Source organism: Temnothorax americanus, unplaced genomic scaffold (assembly GCF_048541705.1).
Source record: "Temnothorax americanus isolate GAGA-0224 unplaced genomic scaffold, ASM4854170v1 Scaffold11, whole genome shotgun sequence".
NCBI lineage: Eukaryota > Metazoa > Arthropoda > Insecta > Hymenoptera > Formicidae > Temnothorax > Temnothorax americanus.
Genome location: NW_027509242.1, coordinates 4,053,399 through 4,069,776, shown reverse-complemented (window position 1 = coordinate 4,069,776; position 16,378 = coordinate 4,053,399). Strand labels below are relative to the sequence as shown.

The window sequence follows — 16,378 nt, the reverse complement described above, 5'->3', positions numbered from 1 at the left end:
GCGAAAGATCAACAATAAGTATTCCGAACCCCGCAATAGTGATGTAATATGAATAACAATGTTGGTACCTGGTATTACATTAGACTTCTCTTTGCTAAATGTATCGACAGCACCAATGAAAAATTTCGTGACTGCAAAACTGCAATCTTTATCTCAATTATTTAAATTTTCCTTAGATTTTTTATATTGTTTATACATATGTTAATTTTCATATTTTCATCTTCCTTGAGCTCTACACTGATAAAATAATGTTGGAAAATGATTATACTTAACTAACAATGCCCAAGAATATGATTACAATATTTTTCATCCATCCTAAATTAGAAAAAAAAAACATTTGTAATTGGAAAGACTTGATGTCTATCTGCCGCGGCTCACTATTGTAAGATTAAAGCATTTTCTCAGCACTCTCTCTCTCTCTCTCTCAGCAGTCTTCCGTTCGACATTACAACGTCATGCTAGCTAAATTCGCATATTTATAGTCTGTAGTACCTTACGCATCCTTACATCTGTCACGAGGTGCTCGTGTCGTGCCTTTTGTACCGTTGCGAAGAATATCGGAAATGGGGGAGACGGTACGCGCAAGCGAAAATGTACGCGTTCTTTGAGAAGCCGTAACGCTGTCGCACCGCGAGAGAAAAAGAGACGCGCGAGAAACCTCATTAAGAATCCTTCAAATGTTTTAGATGCTACATCGACATAATCAAGAGACACAGCAATGAGACAGAAAGTGTATCTATTTGAACCATCGGAGTTGAGCGGAGGCACGGTGGTTATATCTAAAAACCTACTAACTAAGCGAATAAAATTTTTGACAAGCTCAATCGATTGTTCAATCATATTACATGATAAAAGTGTCATTATTAACCTTTAGAAGACGGGCAGGTTTTTTCATGACTTTTTATGATTTTTATTTATAACTTTCATATATATGAAAAGTGTTCATATATATGTATTAAAGTGTTATACTATAAAAAATAAGCGACCCCAGTGCATGGTGCCTAAAAATAGGCTTCCTCTGACCTTTAAAGGTGAAGAGAGATTTTAAATTATATATGTTAAAATTGGCTTGTTGACGCGAGACATCGGATTCGCCTTGAAGATCCCGCGAGCCAACGCGAATATCGATAGCTTACATTCAGCGCAAATCGACTTTGTATGTGACGGGCAACTTTAAAATTCTATCTCAATTATGAAAAGTTATACTGTTCTCCATTAATTAATAAAAAACAATTGTATAATTATTATATCTGATGTATTTTAATTATTCAAATTACCATCACTCGTTATTGCTATCGACTATTATTATTAGATATAGTTACTCATTATCAATTATAATGCATCTTTGAAGGAGAACATCTGTAAAAAAAAAAAAAATCCTACCGTCCGGTCTGTTATCAGCACGATCGAATTTCTATAAACCGATAGTGATTATCATGCGACTTGATGGAGCGCTTCCTTCCTGAGGCTCGACATCGCTGCCTCCAAAATCCCCGTATTAATACGGACGAATCCAGATACGAGAGGACAGCAAGTCCGTCGACTTGCAGGTGCATTCGGTGCATCCCGAGCGCCTAAATCGCGTCCATTTCCCGCCATTGTCGGACACGTTTTCCAAAGGGCCGCCACCGTCCGCGCGGCTATTGTAGTCTTGACGACAATGGACTGATGAGCCGGTATTGTTGAACTCATCGAATTCTGTTTGTACCGGATACGAACCTGGCGACGCGGCGAAAAGAAAGAGAAGGAAGAGAAGAAAAGGGAGAAAAAGAGAGAGAGAGAGAGAGAGAGAGAGAGAGAGAGAGAGAGAGAGAGAGAGATCATAGTTTGTGAGATTTGTACGTCTATCCAAAAATTGAGAATCAGGCTATTTTTTCTTTCAACGATGAATCGGCTCGAGTAGTCTCGTATATACGTTGGGCAAACAAACTCGCCTCGTCGCGTCCGACATCAGCAGCATCCGGATCCGTAATCCCGGGGGATTAACTCGAGACCGGAGCGAACGAGTATTTTCTTGACGGGACGAGAGTTGAGATTCTCCTGGCTCGCGGCTCCGAATATCGCGAACGACGGACGCGGGAACGCATGAGATACCGCGTCCTTCGCAATTTTCTTCGAGGAGAACGTGCGGAGCAAACCGAGAGATCTCTGCCAATAAAGCGGAGAGAGAGAATGAAAGAGAGAGAGAGAGAGAGAGAGAGAGAGAGAGAGAGAGAGAGAGAGAGAGAGAGAGAGAGAGAGAGAGAGAGAGAGAGTATGTATATATACTCCGTGAGAGAGAAAGCAATTATACCGGCGTGCAATGACTTTTACTAGGAGACGCGCGAACCATTGTAGCGGCTCGTGACAACATTTGGAGAAAAACAAGAACTCCGTAATTACGTACTGCAACTGTCTGCCTCTCCAGAGAATTATCGTAGAAACGGAAACGGACGATTTCAAGTTGCGTCAAAGTAGAAATTGTGTTGTCTTCGACGTCCGCTTTCCTCTGAAAAATTATTTAACTTATACAGAGATATATTTTACGTTGCCGCGAAGTTTTAGCGCGCGAATTAGCAAGTCAAGATGCCGCATTTTTTAAATATCTGCGGTACTTACTCTCTGAGCGCACATCATCTCACACATACACACGCATTCGGAATTCATTCGCGGAACGTCTTATTTCCTTCGATCGAGACGGATCGAAGGGTCGACACGAGGGGCGAAACGTTCCTCTCGTGGATGAATTTTACATATTCCGGATTTTCCACGCGATTACCCCACACGGACGACGGAGAATTCCTTCTTTCCACGCGTAATTACCCGCGGCGTTGCCTGGGCGCGACGCCACGTTAACGCGCGGCTCGTAATTCTACGTAGAAATAACAAAGCTGCATGCATATGCGCAAGAAACGCTAATTTATCACATCACGCAGCCGCTTCCGAAGTTATATAGGAGTTATAAGATAAAAGATGTCAAAAAATAAATTATAAAATTGCGTATACTAACATTAATTGTGACAATGTCGTTGCTTGCATAATAATAACTCGCATCTGTATGTATACGCACTCTTTCGATAAAATATTCAATTTGATAACATGAAAAATCATAGTTTTTTTTTCATCATTTGCCGAACGGAGATGTAATAAGACGATATTTGTAATATTGTTTTTATCGCCAAACCATGCGACATAAAAAAGTTACGATAACATTTATCCGCTTCAAAATTTTTTTTGTAATCTACGGCTGCATTTCGATATTCACTGTCAGCACTGAAAATCTATACTTTTCTGTATTTTACGTCACATATACTATAAATTTTTAGTACTGACAGCTGCTGACAGTAAATAATCGGAATATGCAGCCCTAGTCTTTTGTTAACAACCTACACAATCGACTAAACTGAATGCTAAGATGCATAATTGCAAGTTCCATAACGACTGTAAACATGTTATAATGACCAGAGCTGAGAAACGAGCGGTGCGGACATGCGAAAGCGCATGAACACAGAAAATTGCAGTCGCTGAGTCATAATGGAGTTGTTCCGAGCTTTGATCAAACGAATCAGTCAGTTGTCTCGTCAAGAGCAAACCGCCATGAGTCTAGGAACGATGGTTAATGGGAGCCGTACAAAGGTTTGCCCGAAAACCGCAACATGTGGGAGTACTCGCGAGCGTATACGGGGGGGGGAGGGGGAAAGAGAGAGAGATTTTTCCGAGTACGCGTCGATGCGTTTCTCGTCCGCGAATAAGCAAGCAGACGAACTTTCACGACATGCTTTCGAAGATATGCGCAGAAAAATGTGTAATTTACAATTTATTACATCACAGAGAGAGGAACGATATTGAATAATAATATAATTTACGCTGCAACAAATCGACAGCTTCCAGCAAAACGTGATGATAACTATTGTTCGCGGATTTTACGTGATTATTAAATATTCGCCATTTTTAATGAGTTCTTTAACAGCTATCAATTTCATCACATACAATATTTTGCGTTATATTTGTTCAACGTTTTCAATATTACCTCGTTTGACCTCACGTGAAAGGGCCAAGATTTGCATATTGTTTTTAATTATAATTACGAGTTAATTAACGCCTCGTTTTACACGCCTCGAGCCGTAATTATTCATCCCGTAATTTTCGCACACAAAAAGAAATAGCTATAAACAACACAAGAGCTGAGGAAGAACTCGTTTCACTACTATAGTGCGATCGCGAAATCACGCACGGCTGAGCAGAGGCGTACCCTTACTACTTACGCGTAACGGTACTCGTATATAAATGTTCTCCACTTCAAGTATCGTGACGGATTCCTAACCACTCTTTTATTTTTTTTTGAATGCTTGAACGTCACGTAATAAACTGAGTGTAGTATCACATTATAAAATATAAAATCAATTATATATATAATTATGAGTTATACATATATTTAATTCTGAAGATCAATTTTATCAGTAATTATTCATCACCATTCTCTCTCTCTTTTCCTTCATCTCTCCCTTTCTTCTTCCTGTTAAAATACAATAATATAATTGTAATAAAAGTTTCCTTTGCAAATATAAAGCCAACAATCCAGGCAAATAAATCATCAGTGTCGCTATAAAGGTAAATTGATACTTAAATAATCGTCGGTTAATGGTAAGTAAAAAAAAGACTATGGAAAGCCGTATGAATAGAAATGCGGATATCATAAATTTGGGCAGGCGGTCGCGGAAAGCAAATCGCGAGGGTAGATCGAAAGAAGATCGAAATGCTTTATAACGTCGTAAACAAAGCTTCCTTCCCGATTTCACGATTCTTCCAGGGCGCGTCAGACGAGCTTTTTACACTCCCGCGGCGTCGTAAATCTTCGCTCTCGCATTAACGGCAACGTGAAAGCACTGAGAAGAGATCTCGCACGAGCGGACGCGGATTATAGCTCGTATTCGGTCCCAGACGTTTCCACTGTTTATATCATCTTACGCTTTTCTCTCATATCTGATAATTTTATACAATAATCCCTTTACCCCCGACACCTGCAACCGCCTGCAGCTTGCAGCTGCGCTGTTATTCTGAATTTTCTACCGCGACATATTTAAAACGCGATATCACGTTAAAATAACATGCGAATAAAATATAAAATATTATGATAAACATTAATAAAATCGAAATTTTCGTGATGGTATTCGATTTGTTTTCTCGTAATTTTGCGATATAAATAAGTTTTTATAATATAGATTCAGTATTTAAACACATTATTTGATTCGTCATTAGACTGTATTTCAATACATTATGTCGCAATTATTTTGATTGATCCTAAACTCTTACTATAATTAGATTAAATCGAATATCGTCATTCTCCTACAATTTATGTCGATTGTATTACATATAACGTATATATGACTGTGTGCTTTCAACTTCCAACATGAGGATTGTCAATCGCGGAGGCTTATTTATTGGACAATTAAATTTTAGGGTTATCACGTACACGCAAGCCGTCCATACGTGTTCGCGTGAATATTTCAACGACTAATTAACTTACCTTCAAGGGTGGTCTCGTCGGATCTTTCCGCAGCTCCGCGAAACGTGCCTCGAAACTGTCGTCCCAGTATTCCCGGCTCCGCATCCATGAGGGCTGCAAGAGAAGGTAAACAACCGTTAGAAATTTCGTGGCTCAGCCCCGTATATTGCTTCGTGGCTAATAAAACGAAAACGCCGCAAAGACGTAAATTTCGCGGACGCTCGCCGCACACTTGCCGGCGCGCAGCACACAATAACATCGCACAGAATGAGGCAATAACGTACGTATAATATACGTACGTTGTTACCTATACTTTCGTTCGGTGAAGTCAGAAGTGAGTTGATGGATGCTGTGTAATTTCGCGAAGGAAAGATTAATCGATCGCAATCGCTTTTAATTTAATTGTGTTTCACGCTTATTGCGCTTAAATGTATTATATACTACAAAATTGCCGCGTATATCTTTCACGAAACTTAATGAATCTGACAATTTCGCGAGTATCCAGTTTTATGTTCCGGTAAAATTTAATAATAATAATAATAATAATAATAATAAACTTTATTAACGAGTAATAAACCCTTTAGCGTACAAAGAAAAAACAAAAACAAGAACAATAAAATAAAATTAAAATTTTACAACATAATATCGAGAACATTCAGGTTACAAGAGTAGACGAAAAAGTTTTTGTTTAAAAGTTGATACAGAGCCACCAAAAAAGTCAACCCTATTGGAGAAATTACTTGCAGATATTATTAGCCTATTTACACAAGAAATTTGATGTTTTGTATACGCCATTTTGCAGATTTCATTATAGACACTAACTTTATTAATTTAGACTTCGCGTTAATAACGCTCTTGTCGGATTACATAACGATTGAGTGGTATTTAGATCCGTTCGCGACCTCGCGTGCGTTGCTCATTCTTTTTATTACCCCGTGTTAATAACGGCTTTATCGCGGTAACAGTTTTGACGCGATACCTTGTCGATAAGGTAAACGCGCGTATAGCGAAATCACGATGACGTTGACTTTACACGAAAGCCTCGCTTTCCATTGAGATTCCCTCGCGCTGATCTTACGACAAGCGTGGCTTTGGATAACAAGGGCTACGACTTTGTTTAATATGTAAAAGAAAGTGTTTCTCAGAATCTTGAACGTCTTTGCAAACACAAATGTGAAAGGATAAAATGAGGAAAATAACGATACTTTGAGAGATTGAGACATCCCACGATAAACATTTAAAATTTTTTTACAAATTAGGGCGTTCTTTAAGGTCTAATTGAAGATAAATGTCGATCTAAAAAGAAATATGCTACGTGACTTCTTATGAACTTCGGATATATTTATCGTTAAAAAGTATGAGTGATAAACGAAAGTCACTCGGCAAAAGCTTGATTTATCGCGGAATTTGTATACGGGTCGGATCCGGTGGCTTAATTCCGGAACACCCTGTAGAAATGGCAATAATACCGCCTGAATACCGTCTACGGCGCGAATGGGCTCGAGGATGGGGAAGTAATGAAGTAGAGCGAAATTGGAATTCGCGAGGAATCTGATCCGGCCGGGTTCTAAACATCGATTACGCAAGTCCAAACGCGCCGGCCGCGCTGCGTATCGGCATATAGATAGTATAGATACCTGCACAAAATTCGAAGATTTCCAGTTTCGGCGTACCTCGTAACCGCGGAAAATCCCGAGCGCGGCCGTGCGGCCGCAAGAGGGATATAATATAATATCAATCGGGCTATTAAATTTCAGCTATACCTACTTCGTGCCTGCCAATCAAGATAACATTTTAACGGCCGGAACGTACGCTGTTGCTGAAGTGACCGCAGACGCTCGAGTGAGCGCAATAGCGTGGAATCGGGTCCTACGCTGCGATAATTAATCACCCGTGCATCTCTCTCGATAGGGCAACTGTGATACGCGAAATACGATACTCATAAATTGATGTTGTTGCGAACCGAATATCGCAAATTGCGCTAAGCGATGAAATTAAGGTAATAATCAATGATGTGCCCCAGGCATTAGAGATCTCAACGTAGATTATCCAATCTACATTGTAAAATGTATGCATTAATGTTACGAAATATGTATATTTTTTACAATGCACGAGAGATAAGGCAATAGAGAATTTTCCTCGGAAAAAAATAACGGAAATATTATTAAATTATTATCGATTCTTTGAAATATTGAATTTTAGTTTAATCACATCCTTTTATCATCTGATCAAAAAAATTTGTCTGCGAAATTGTCCGGCAAATTTATCTGCAGAATTTTTTGAGTTTTATGATTTTGAAAGAAGTTATTTGAATGGAAATTTATTACAAAAATTAAAATTACCACAAATATTAATAATGCAATAGTGCATAATTGTGTATTTCGTATTAAAGCCAAAAACACTATCGAATTCTCAATTATTGTGAAATTCACGTGCAAATTTTTGATTTATACTTTATATTCAAAAAATAATCCCTCGAAAGAATAACGTGACAATGACACAATTATTGCACATTGAAACAAACTGAGAGCGGCCAACCGCGAATCCCGTTTTAATTTCTATCAACAGCAAGCCGAGCGGATTAATCACCATAAATCCGGGATCGACGGCGGAGATAAAGCCGAGTCAAAATTAAATCCCAAGTGAAGAGCTCGTCCATCGAGCCCAACGGACTCACCATCGAGATATATCTCCGGAAAGGTCTTCTTCCACGAGGCTCTCCGATTATCCGGCGATCGGACGAGCTTTCTTGTAACGGAGCTTATCCCGTCGACGTTAATTAAACATCGAAAAGCTTCGCTCCCTAATCCATCGACCGAGGTAACTTCTTTCACTCGGGATTATTTATCCGGGAAAGAGAAGATATTTTCAGATCTTCTTAGATTCGTTCTCCCTTCGTCTGGCTTCGTCTTGCTTCCGATCAAATCGAATCGAGGTGCTTTCTTCTTATCAGGGATCACACAAATTTGTGAATGTTTATAACAAGTTTTTAATTGAAAAATAATTCGCATTAAATAATGTGTTTCTACATAAATCAATATTTATCGCGAATTTAACGAATTATTATGTTGATTTATATTCGTGTAAGAATTATTGAAAAAATAACTAAAAAATTTACGAGGAAAGTAATTTTTCGCAAACGATTTAAGTTTGGAGCATAAAATTTCGTCCTCCATTAATGCTTTGTAATTCGGCCAAACTTCGTATGGATTTATTAGAATTTTAGGACCGCTATTTTGAGATCAATTTTAATCTCAAACGCCAGTTTTAACGGGACTACAACGACGTTGGTCGATCGGGGAAAATGTTCTTTTGCTCCAATTGCAAACTAACTATCCCGTCCGTCCGGCTCCCTTCCAGTACACGGGAGCGAATGAAGATGAAGCGTTTTACGGGGTATCCCGGAAGGAGAAGATATTTCCTCGGAGGATAGCGATCTTAAGAAGATGCCAGGGGGATGGGAACGAACGGACGGGTCTTAAAGGGATATCGAAGTAACGCTATCTTATCGACACAAGTCCCGCAGGAGACTCCCGGGCAACTGTGTACGGTTTTACAAGAACCACTTTAACCGTTTTAGCAGAAACTCGTTATTCGCCTGGAGAAGGCCGATTGGTACTTTCTTCTTCCAAGCGACTCATTTGAATCCCGACGACAATGTTTCTCGAACTCCGTCGAGAATATCGAGTCCGAATAATACATGTAGAGCAGAATTAGCTTCCTAAGATTTGCAAGTCATCCCTTGAATTTCTTAAGCGCAGGTCACTTTCGATTTCTTACTTATAATGCTGCAAAAGCCTATAACCATCCCAATAAAAAATTTTCATGCCTTCTCAACTCATAATTCTTTTAGAAGTATTTAAAGTTTTCTGCGGTTTTCTGACTGTAACGTCTCTCACGTTGCGTTATCTTTTAACTTCAATAATGTGAGCACATCAGGCAACACTGTTGTCAGATAAATCTTTTTATGATATTCGACGCGCGCTATGGGGTGAATATTTTTAGACATGCATCATCGACTTGTAATAAAAATAAACGCATAACGTATTCTATGACTTAAAAAGCCAGCAAATATTTCAGAAGAGTATTATTCTGATGGTTTCTCCTGACAGTTCCGTACCTGAGACTTAAGTTTCATTAATTTTCATTCACATTAGGGACGGCGGCGTGCACGTGCTAATGTGTTTGTGGACGTGCACAACGTGTCGGCGTAGTTAACAGCTGCACGGGCGATGTATACGATCCGGCGGAATCGTCGAATCGATCGGGTCGAACGAACGTACCGAAATACCGCCGAGTCGATCCGTGCATTTCACGCAAAATCTACTGCACTCCACAGGCCACGAATGGAGGCCCGGAATAAGTTTGCGAACGGTGGGTAGATTGACGTTCCGCAGATACTCGACGATCGATCCGCGCGCATCCGCCGACAGTCTACTCAAAGTTGAAGCGATGGATAGGATCCGTGCAATGCATGCAGCGGCGGATTAATAGGCACGCACGAGGCTGTCAGCTGAGATTATCCGAGATTCTCAAAACGCGGAAAATTCAAGTTCTAAGAGTTCAAATTTCATAATTATTAAAAAAACTAACAATATGTGCGTTGTAATATTCTCTCTTTCTCCTTAAATGTTTTCTAAATTGTCGAAAAACAAATTTTCTTAACGATATGTAAATAAAATCCGATAAAAAAGGTACAAAATTGGCTGATTGAAACTTTTGAAGATTTTAATACACCATTGATTCTAAGAATATAGTCTTGTATATGCGAGCTTCTATGTCTGTCGCATCCTTTCCGAATCACCTTGAATGGCTGCACTGCGAGCGAGTTTCGTGCTGCTTTGATGCGTGTGTAAGAATTCCTTCACGCAATTTGCGGAAGTACCCCGACGTCGTTTCAACGAAATGTTATTTTCGTTCGTAAAGCCAACGTACCGGGCACCGCTGCACCGGGCGCAGCTTTAACCTAGGCGTACTGCATTTTTGCGAGAGTAGATTACGGCAAGTGCCGCGCGGCTAACAGACGACCGACGCGATAAAAGCGTTTCTATCCTTAAAAACTGCACTAACTGTATAAGCTGCACGGCCTGCGGCCGGGTCTGTTCGTTCATTAATCTCGTTTTCCTTTTGCGCTTTGACCGCAGCACATCATCGTCACGGTCGCCGAACGATGTCGCGGTAATCCTATTTACGGCTTGAAGAATATGACGTGATTTTAAGCGATAAGGTGCGCGCAATTATATTCCCGATTATAAAATGATTCTTAACGCGGATAGAAATAATAGGTTCTGCGCGACACACGTAATTTTAGCTACAGATTACACCTGCTGTCCCGTTGTAGTATTATTCTTATTATAGATATAATAAGCAAAGATTTATAATGCGAATGGGAAATTTATTCAGCAGCAAATTCACCAATTATATTTTGGCAGCAATATACAAGCTTTTAAGTATGAAAATTATAGTTATAGTTATTTACTAGATTACATTAGATAATTTATATATCAAACTAATATATATCTATCTAATAATAAATATATATATATATATATATATGTACATATATATCATAAGTCGATTGGGTTTAATATAGAATATACATATTGAACTTTAATTATACACGATATTCATCGTCAAGAACCGATTTCCAGGATATAAAATTCTGCGAGCGAGGATTAAATGCGCTTTTCCACCTATCGACATGTATTTTTGTATTAAGCTACATCACCCGAGTGTGAAGCCAACAATTTAATCTCATTCCGATAAAAAAAAGGATGAAGAGCAAAGAGAAAGAAAAAGAAAGAGAGAGAGAGAAAGAGAGAAAAAGAGAGGAGAGAGGGGAGTAGAGAGAAGGAAGATGTTCTCATTTGTCACAAATGACGCGGAGAGAAACCGAGTTGTTGGATATGGGGATGTAACAAAGTGACGTAACAGCGCGTGAAATGCGTTGAATTAAGTGCCTCGAATTGTACTTAAATTACGTGCGGATTTTAATTATTGTGCATGAATTATCGTAGAAAGAGAGAGAGAGAGAGAGAGAGAGAGAGAGAGAGAGAGAGAGGGAGAGGAAAAGGGGGAGAGAACAGAGTGACTCGTTAAAATCGCTGACTAATATTTTGGTAAAAGTCGAGAGTACCTTTTATTAATTTAATTCTTCTGCTTTTTATTAATTACACACGCGTGGCGCGGAACGATAATAATAATAATAATTTTTATTACAATTTTCTCGCTCCAAGGGACGTCTGATATTAATGTGAAGAGAATATCTGCGAAATGTTAATTCGCTGAGAGAGAGACCAGACTTTAAATTCAACTCAAATATTTATATTCCTGTATTTTCATACGCCGCGCTGTACAAACTCGATCTCGTGTTCCATTTTAATTTTTCTTTCACACCCGAATTGTCTATAGCAAGGCAGAATAAATGTTTATAATAATATTTACTTATCCATCAAATTTTTTATGCAATTAATAAAGAATTAATTCGTCTTTCTTTAAAGTTTAGGAAAAAAAACCCTCCCAAAAGAGATCAATGTTTTTAAATACGACAGTTATATACTGGTTATACACCACCGAACAAACTTGATTCTCTATTGAAAGCGGAGCGTTTCACCGAGCAAACGCGAAAAAGACGTTAAAAGAGGTAATTATACGCGGCGGAGTACTTCTCGCGGCGAAAAATAAATTGACGACGAACGAGACTCGCTGTCGAACTATAGGGATCTGCTCAACGGCAGTTTACAATACCCCGGAGAAACGACAATTCCATGAGAGAAATTCGATATCGAGCGCAGGGTGGAGGGTAGCGGGGGAGGGGGGGATACAGTTGGAAGGGACCCCAGGATGTCGCTCCCAGGTTTATCTTCCTCCTCGCGTCGTCGTCTAATAGCGCGTCAAAGGAGACACGTAAACGACGGCAATGACGGGGCCGGCGAAGCGAAGGCAAATGAGTGCATCCAGCGCGCTAAAGCGCTCCTTTGTTCGCGACACGTGATTGACGGAGAGTGGTTCACAGTTTCCCTCCCCGACGCAGGGGAGAAGAGATTACCGCGTCGAACGCATCGGGGGACGATACTCGGGGCGCGACGCGACGCGGTGCAATCAGCAAGGATGCACTCCTGACCTCGTTCATCGTTGGCGCGTTTATCGCCAACCAATTTGCGCGGGGTTATAGTTTCACGGGGGGAAGAAAAGGGTCTCATTTACGTCGCTCGCGAACTGACTTTACCGTTTTGTATAGAGGGGGTGGAGAGGGAAGAATATTCCGCGACATCTAATACTTCAAGAGTCTTAATTAAAGACGATCAATTAGTTTGGCTCTATCTATAGATATAACTCGAATCTATGATACAGAAGTTTTCTCAACTAAAAAAACATGTTTTTTAAGTTAATATAATCTTAATTGATTCAAAAAGGCAACGAATCTATATCGTTTGTAATTTAACCCTTCGCAGAACACGTGGGGGCTTTTAAGACCCACTCGATATTTCCATTTCGAATTTTATGGAGATTTTACGGACTCATAAAAAAAAAACCTAAACAAGAATCAGACATTTATAACGGTATAAATGGATTCTTAAAGCCTTTGAAAGTATACTTGAATTTTTTCAGATTTTTTATGGCCATATTACAGCTTGAAAATCTTAACTGGCCTAAAAGACCCAGGTGTTCGACGAAAGCAGCAGAATTACACGTGTTCTGCGAAGGATTAAATTTTATTGTCCTAGACATTTTAGAAAGATTAATTCGATCTCGGTCGGGGAATCCGTCGTTAAAATAACGACGGACGTTTTCGTGCCCGGGCGATTGTCACGAGCGGTACAGCGTCGGGGCGCGGACAAATTATTCTACGCGAGACGCGAATAAAATTACTCTCTCGTCGCATTATCGTCGCGTACCGCGTCGGTCGCGATCATACGGCGAGCGAAACAAAATTTACGACGTGTAATGCGTGTAATGCACCGTCGACGACGCGCAACACGTCGCGGCGATGACGGATGCATTTTGTTCGACGACTCCGCGATAAATTGCGTTTGCCGGAAACGTCCGGCCGTGGTGGCGTTCCCTGATGACGTCGCGTCGCCCTAATCGCTCATTGCCCATGCGGCGCCTGGAAATTTACCGGAAAGACCGGCCCATCGAGCCTCGAGGTGATTTTTCTGCGCGCGTGTGCGGAAGAGTCACCGGCGCGATGCGGGCAACGCTCTATCGGAAAGAAACGAAGAAGCATTCGGTGATGGAGAAAATACATCGCACAGTCGGATACGTAATGGCCGAGAAATTCTATTCTTTAACAGATCGTTCCTAAGAATTTAATGTAAGATTATAATTATTAAAGATAATAGCATAATAATCATAATTATGAAAATGTTGAATATGCTTTTACACATTGCATTCGTCTAAAAGAGAAGTGTAAATACGTAAAAGTTAAAAGAGAATTATTAAAAATGTGTTTCACGATAATAGTAATTAGTACAGATTATTAATTGGATATAATAATATTCAACCGGTGCGCGCTAATTCTTATTTTGAACTGAGATTTTGGAGTTTGATTCGGAGTTGGATTTGTTTGGAACACATGAAATTTAACCCTTTAACGGACTGGAGTTGCTAAATCGATCGGGCATGTAGAATGTTCAAACAAATGTATTGTTCAGACAACTGCCATGTTTGGATAGACAATTGTTGAGAGTGATTGCAAATTCAGTGGCAATCCTGCGAGGCGATAGGAAAAAAAAATCCGAAAATATCGCGGATAAAAATATTGGGTTAAAATATTTGGTCGTTTTTTAACTAAACGCCAAATAATTTCTTAAAACAAATTCGTTTATAAACGAGCGAATTGCTGCGCGTTATGCAGGCATCGCAAGGAAACGATTTAAAATAATCTCGGATGCCTTATAATAATGTAATGTTGTTATGTTATAAATAGAAATTGATATTATTAATATAAAATGGCAAGACTGTGCTGATAGATGCAGTATACATGGCATAACATTAAAAATCCCATTAAAAATAACCAAGGTGCATAATAATCCATATTGCTGATGCACTTCGACACGTCAATCGATGGATTGATATATGTGTGATTGATGACTGTAGTTTAAATATATTAAAATGATATACATACATTTTTTTACATACATATACACATATTTACATAAATAAATAATTATACATAGATATATATATTTATAACGTTAGCGTTAGCGTTAGACCGTTAGAGTGTATAGCAAATATTATCGATTATCACACGTCACGTTGTGAAGACGATAATGCGTCGAACGAAGTTAGTTCAATTCGACGTGTCACTTCGATGCTTTAGGCTGTTTAACAATATGACGCACAGATTGCACCGCGGTAGGTCGGCAATGCATGCACAATATAATGCGTTTAGAGTGTAATAACGCGAGCGATAGAGTCGCTCGAAAATGCATGTCATTGATGTATTACTCCATTAACTATGTCAATTGGCGATTCTCAGGGCGTTTGTATAGGAAGCACAAAGGCATGGAATGATAATGAATAATATGAATATAAAAGAATCACTTATTTGTGACTAAGAAACGATGTTTTTATTAATTCTAGTGATTCTTAGCGCAAAATTTATGAAGAATTGTAATGTAAATTTTTCGAAAAAATATTTCAATAAAAGTAAATTTAAAACGTAATTGAACAAGATACTAAAGTTTATGTAACTGCAACTAAATAAATTAAAATTTACGATCAATGAATTGACCGTTTATGGTTTTGTGTCTTTATAGAAAATTCATTTAACGGTGATTGAGGACGAGATTATAGATTTAGTTATTTGCATTTTTGACTTTCGCGGTTATTATCGTGTCAGGACATTACCGAAATCGATCAATGGCGAGGAAACACCTGATAGCCGATAACCGAGGGCGGATTTTTGGTCGAGGGAATTTAGTATATAATATCTGAGCATTATACAACCGCGATTATGTTTCATAGCTTCTGCAATCTACATGTCTTCTGCTACATATATAGCTGGATTATCTTCGTTTGTTAGAAATATAGCGTTGGCTAGATAAATACACAAAATTCCGTCGACTACAACATCTATACACGATTATACAAAATCAAATTTGTTAAATCGATACTTTATTAACCACGAGACAGGAGCAGAAAAGAATTTATCGCATTTCACAAAAAGTTCCTTCAAGAAAAAAATTTCATTAAAAGTTTTATTCTAATTATGAATATTACAGGTATTGTCCATCCTGATAAAACTAAGAAAATGATATTATAGACCTAAAAAATATAGAAAATGCAAAAAAATGCGCATATCTTTTCGTAATGCCACAATTTTCTGCATTAGAATTGTCGTTGATTAAACGTGACCTCACCCCGATATTGTACGAGTTCCTTTGCTTAAAGAAGGTATGGTCAAGGTGTCCAGAACGTAATGCATTTAAGTGCCTTATACTGTTGCTATTTTTATTATACCTTGCTCTAGTGCGGAATTATTACGCAAGGTTAGTTCAACGGCTAGAGAGTAATATATATATAGATGAAATCGATCGGCCTAGTGTTAACTAGCATTAGCTAGAAACCTTTCGTGAACACTTTCACTAAATTTACTAAAGCTCACCGAATAATAACATTTACTTCGCCAGTAAATAATTAACAGTAAAGACTTTTTAATTGACCCTATACTGACTATCATTTTTTAATCGTCATGATAATACGACCATTGGTTTTGGTCAATTAATCGTCGGTAGGGTCGATTAAAAAGTCTTTACTGTTACTAAAGCTCTTCCACAAATTACGAATAACCTTCTAAAAAATCTAACAATATTTTCTAGATACAGATCTGATCTAAATTCATTACTTTAATTGAGTATTGAGAGATATGAGAAATAATATTAACAC

At 38.7% G+C, this 16,378-nt stretch overlaps 1 protein-coding gene across 3 annotated transcripts in view; it reads right to left on the bottom strand.

Moving 5' to 3' along the window:
• Alpha-man-iib (alpha-Mannosidase class II b) overlaps positions 1-16,378 on the bottom strand; it is a 146,256-nt gene that overhangs the window by 31,896 nt on the left and 97,982 nt on the right. For all 3 annotated transcript variants that reach the window (XM_077421651.1, XM_077421642.1, XM_077421661.1), the window contains exon 3: positions 5,507-5,599. In XM_077421651.1, the coding sequence (XP_077277777.1) occupies positions 5,507-5,599 (93 nt within the window). The remainder of the gene's footprint in view (positions 1-5,506; positions 5,600-16,378) is intronic.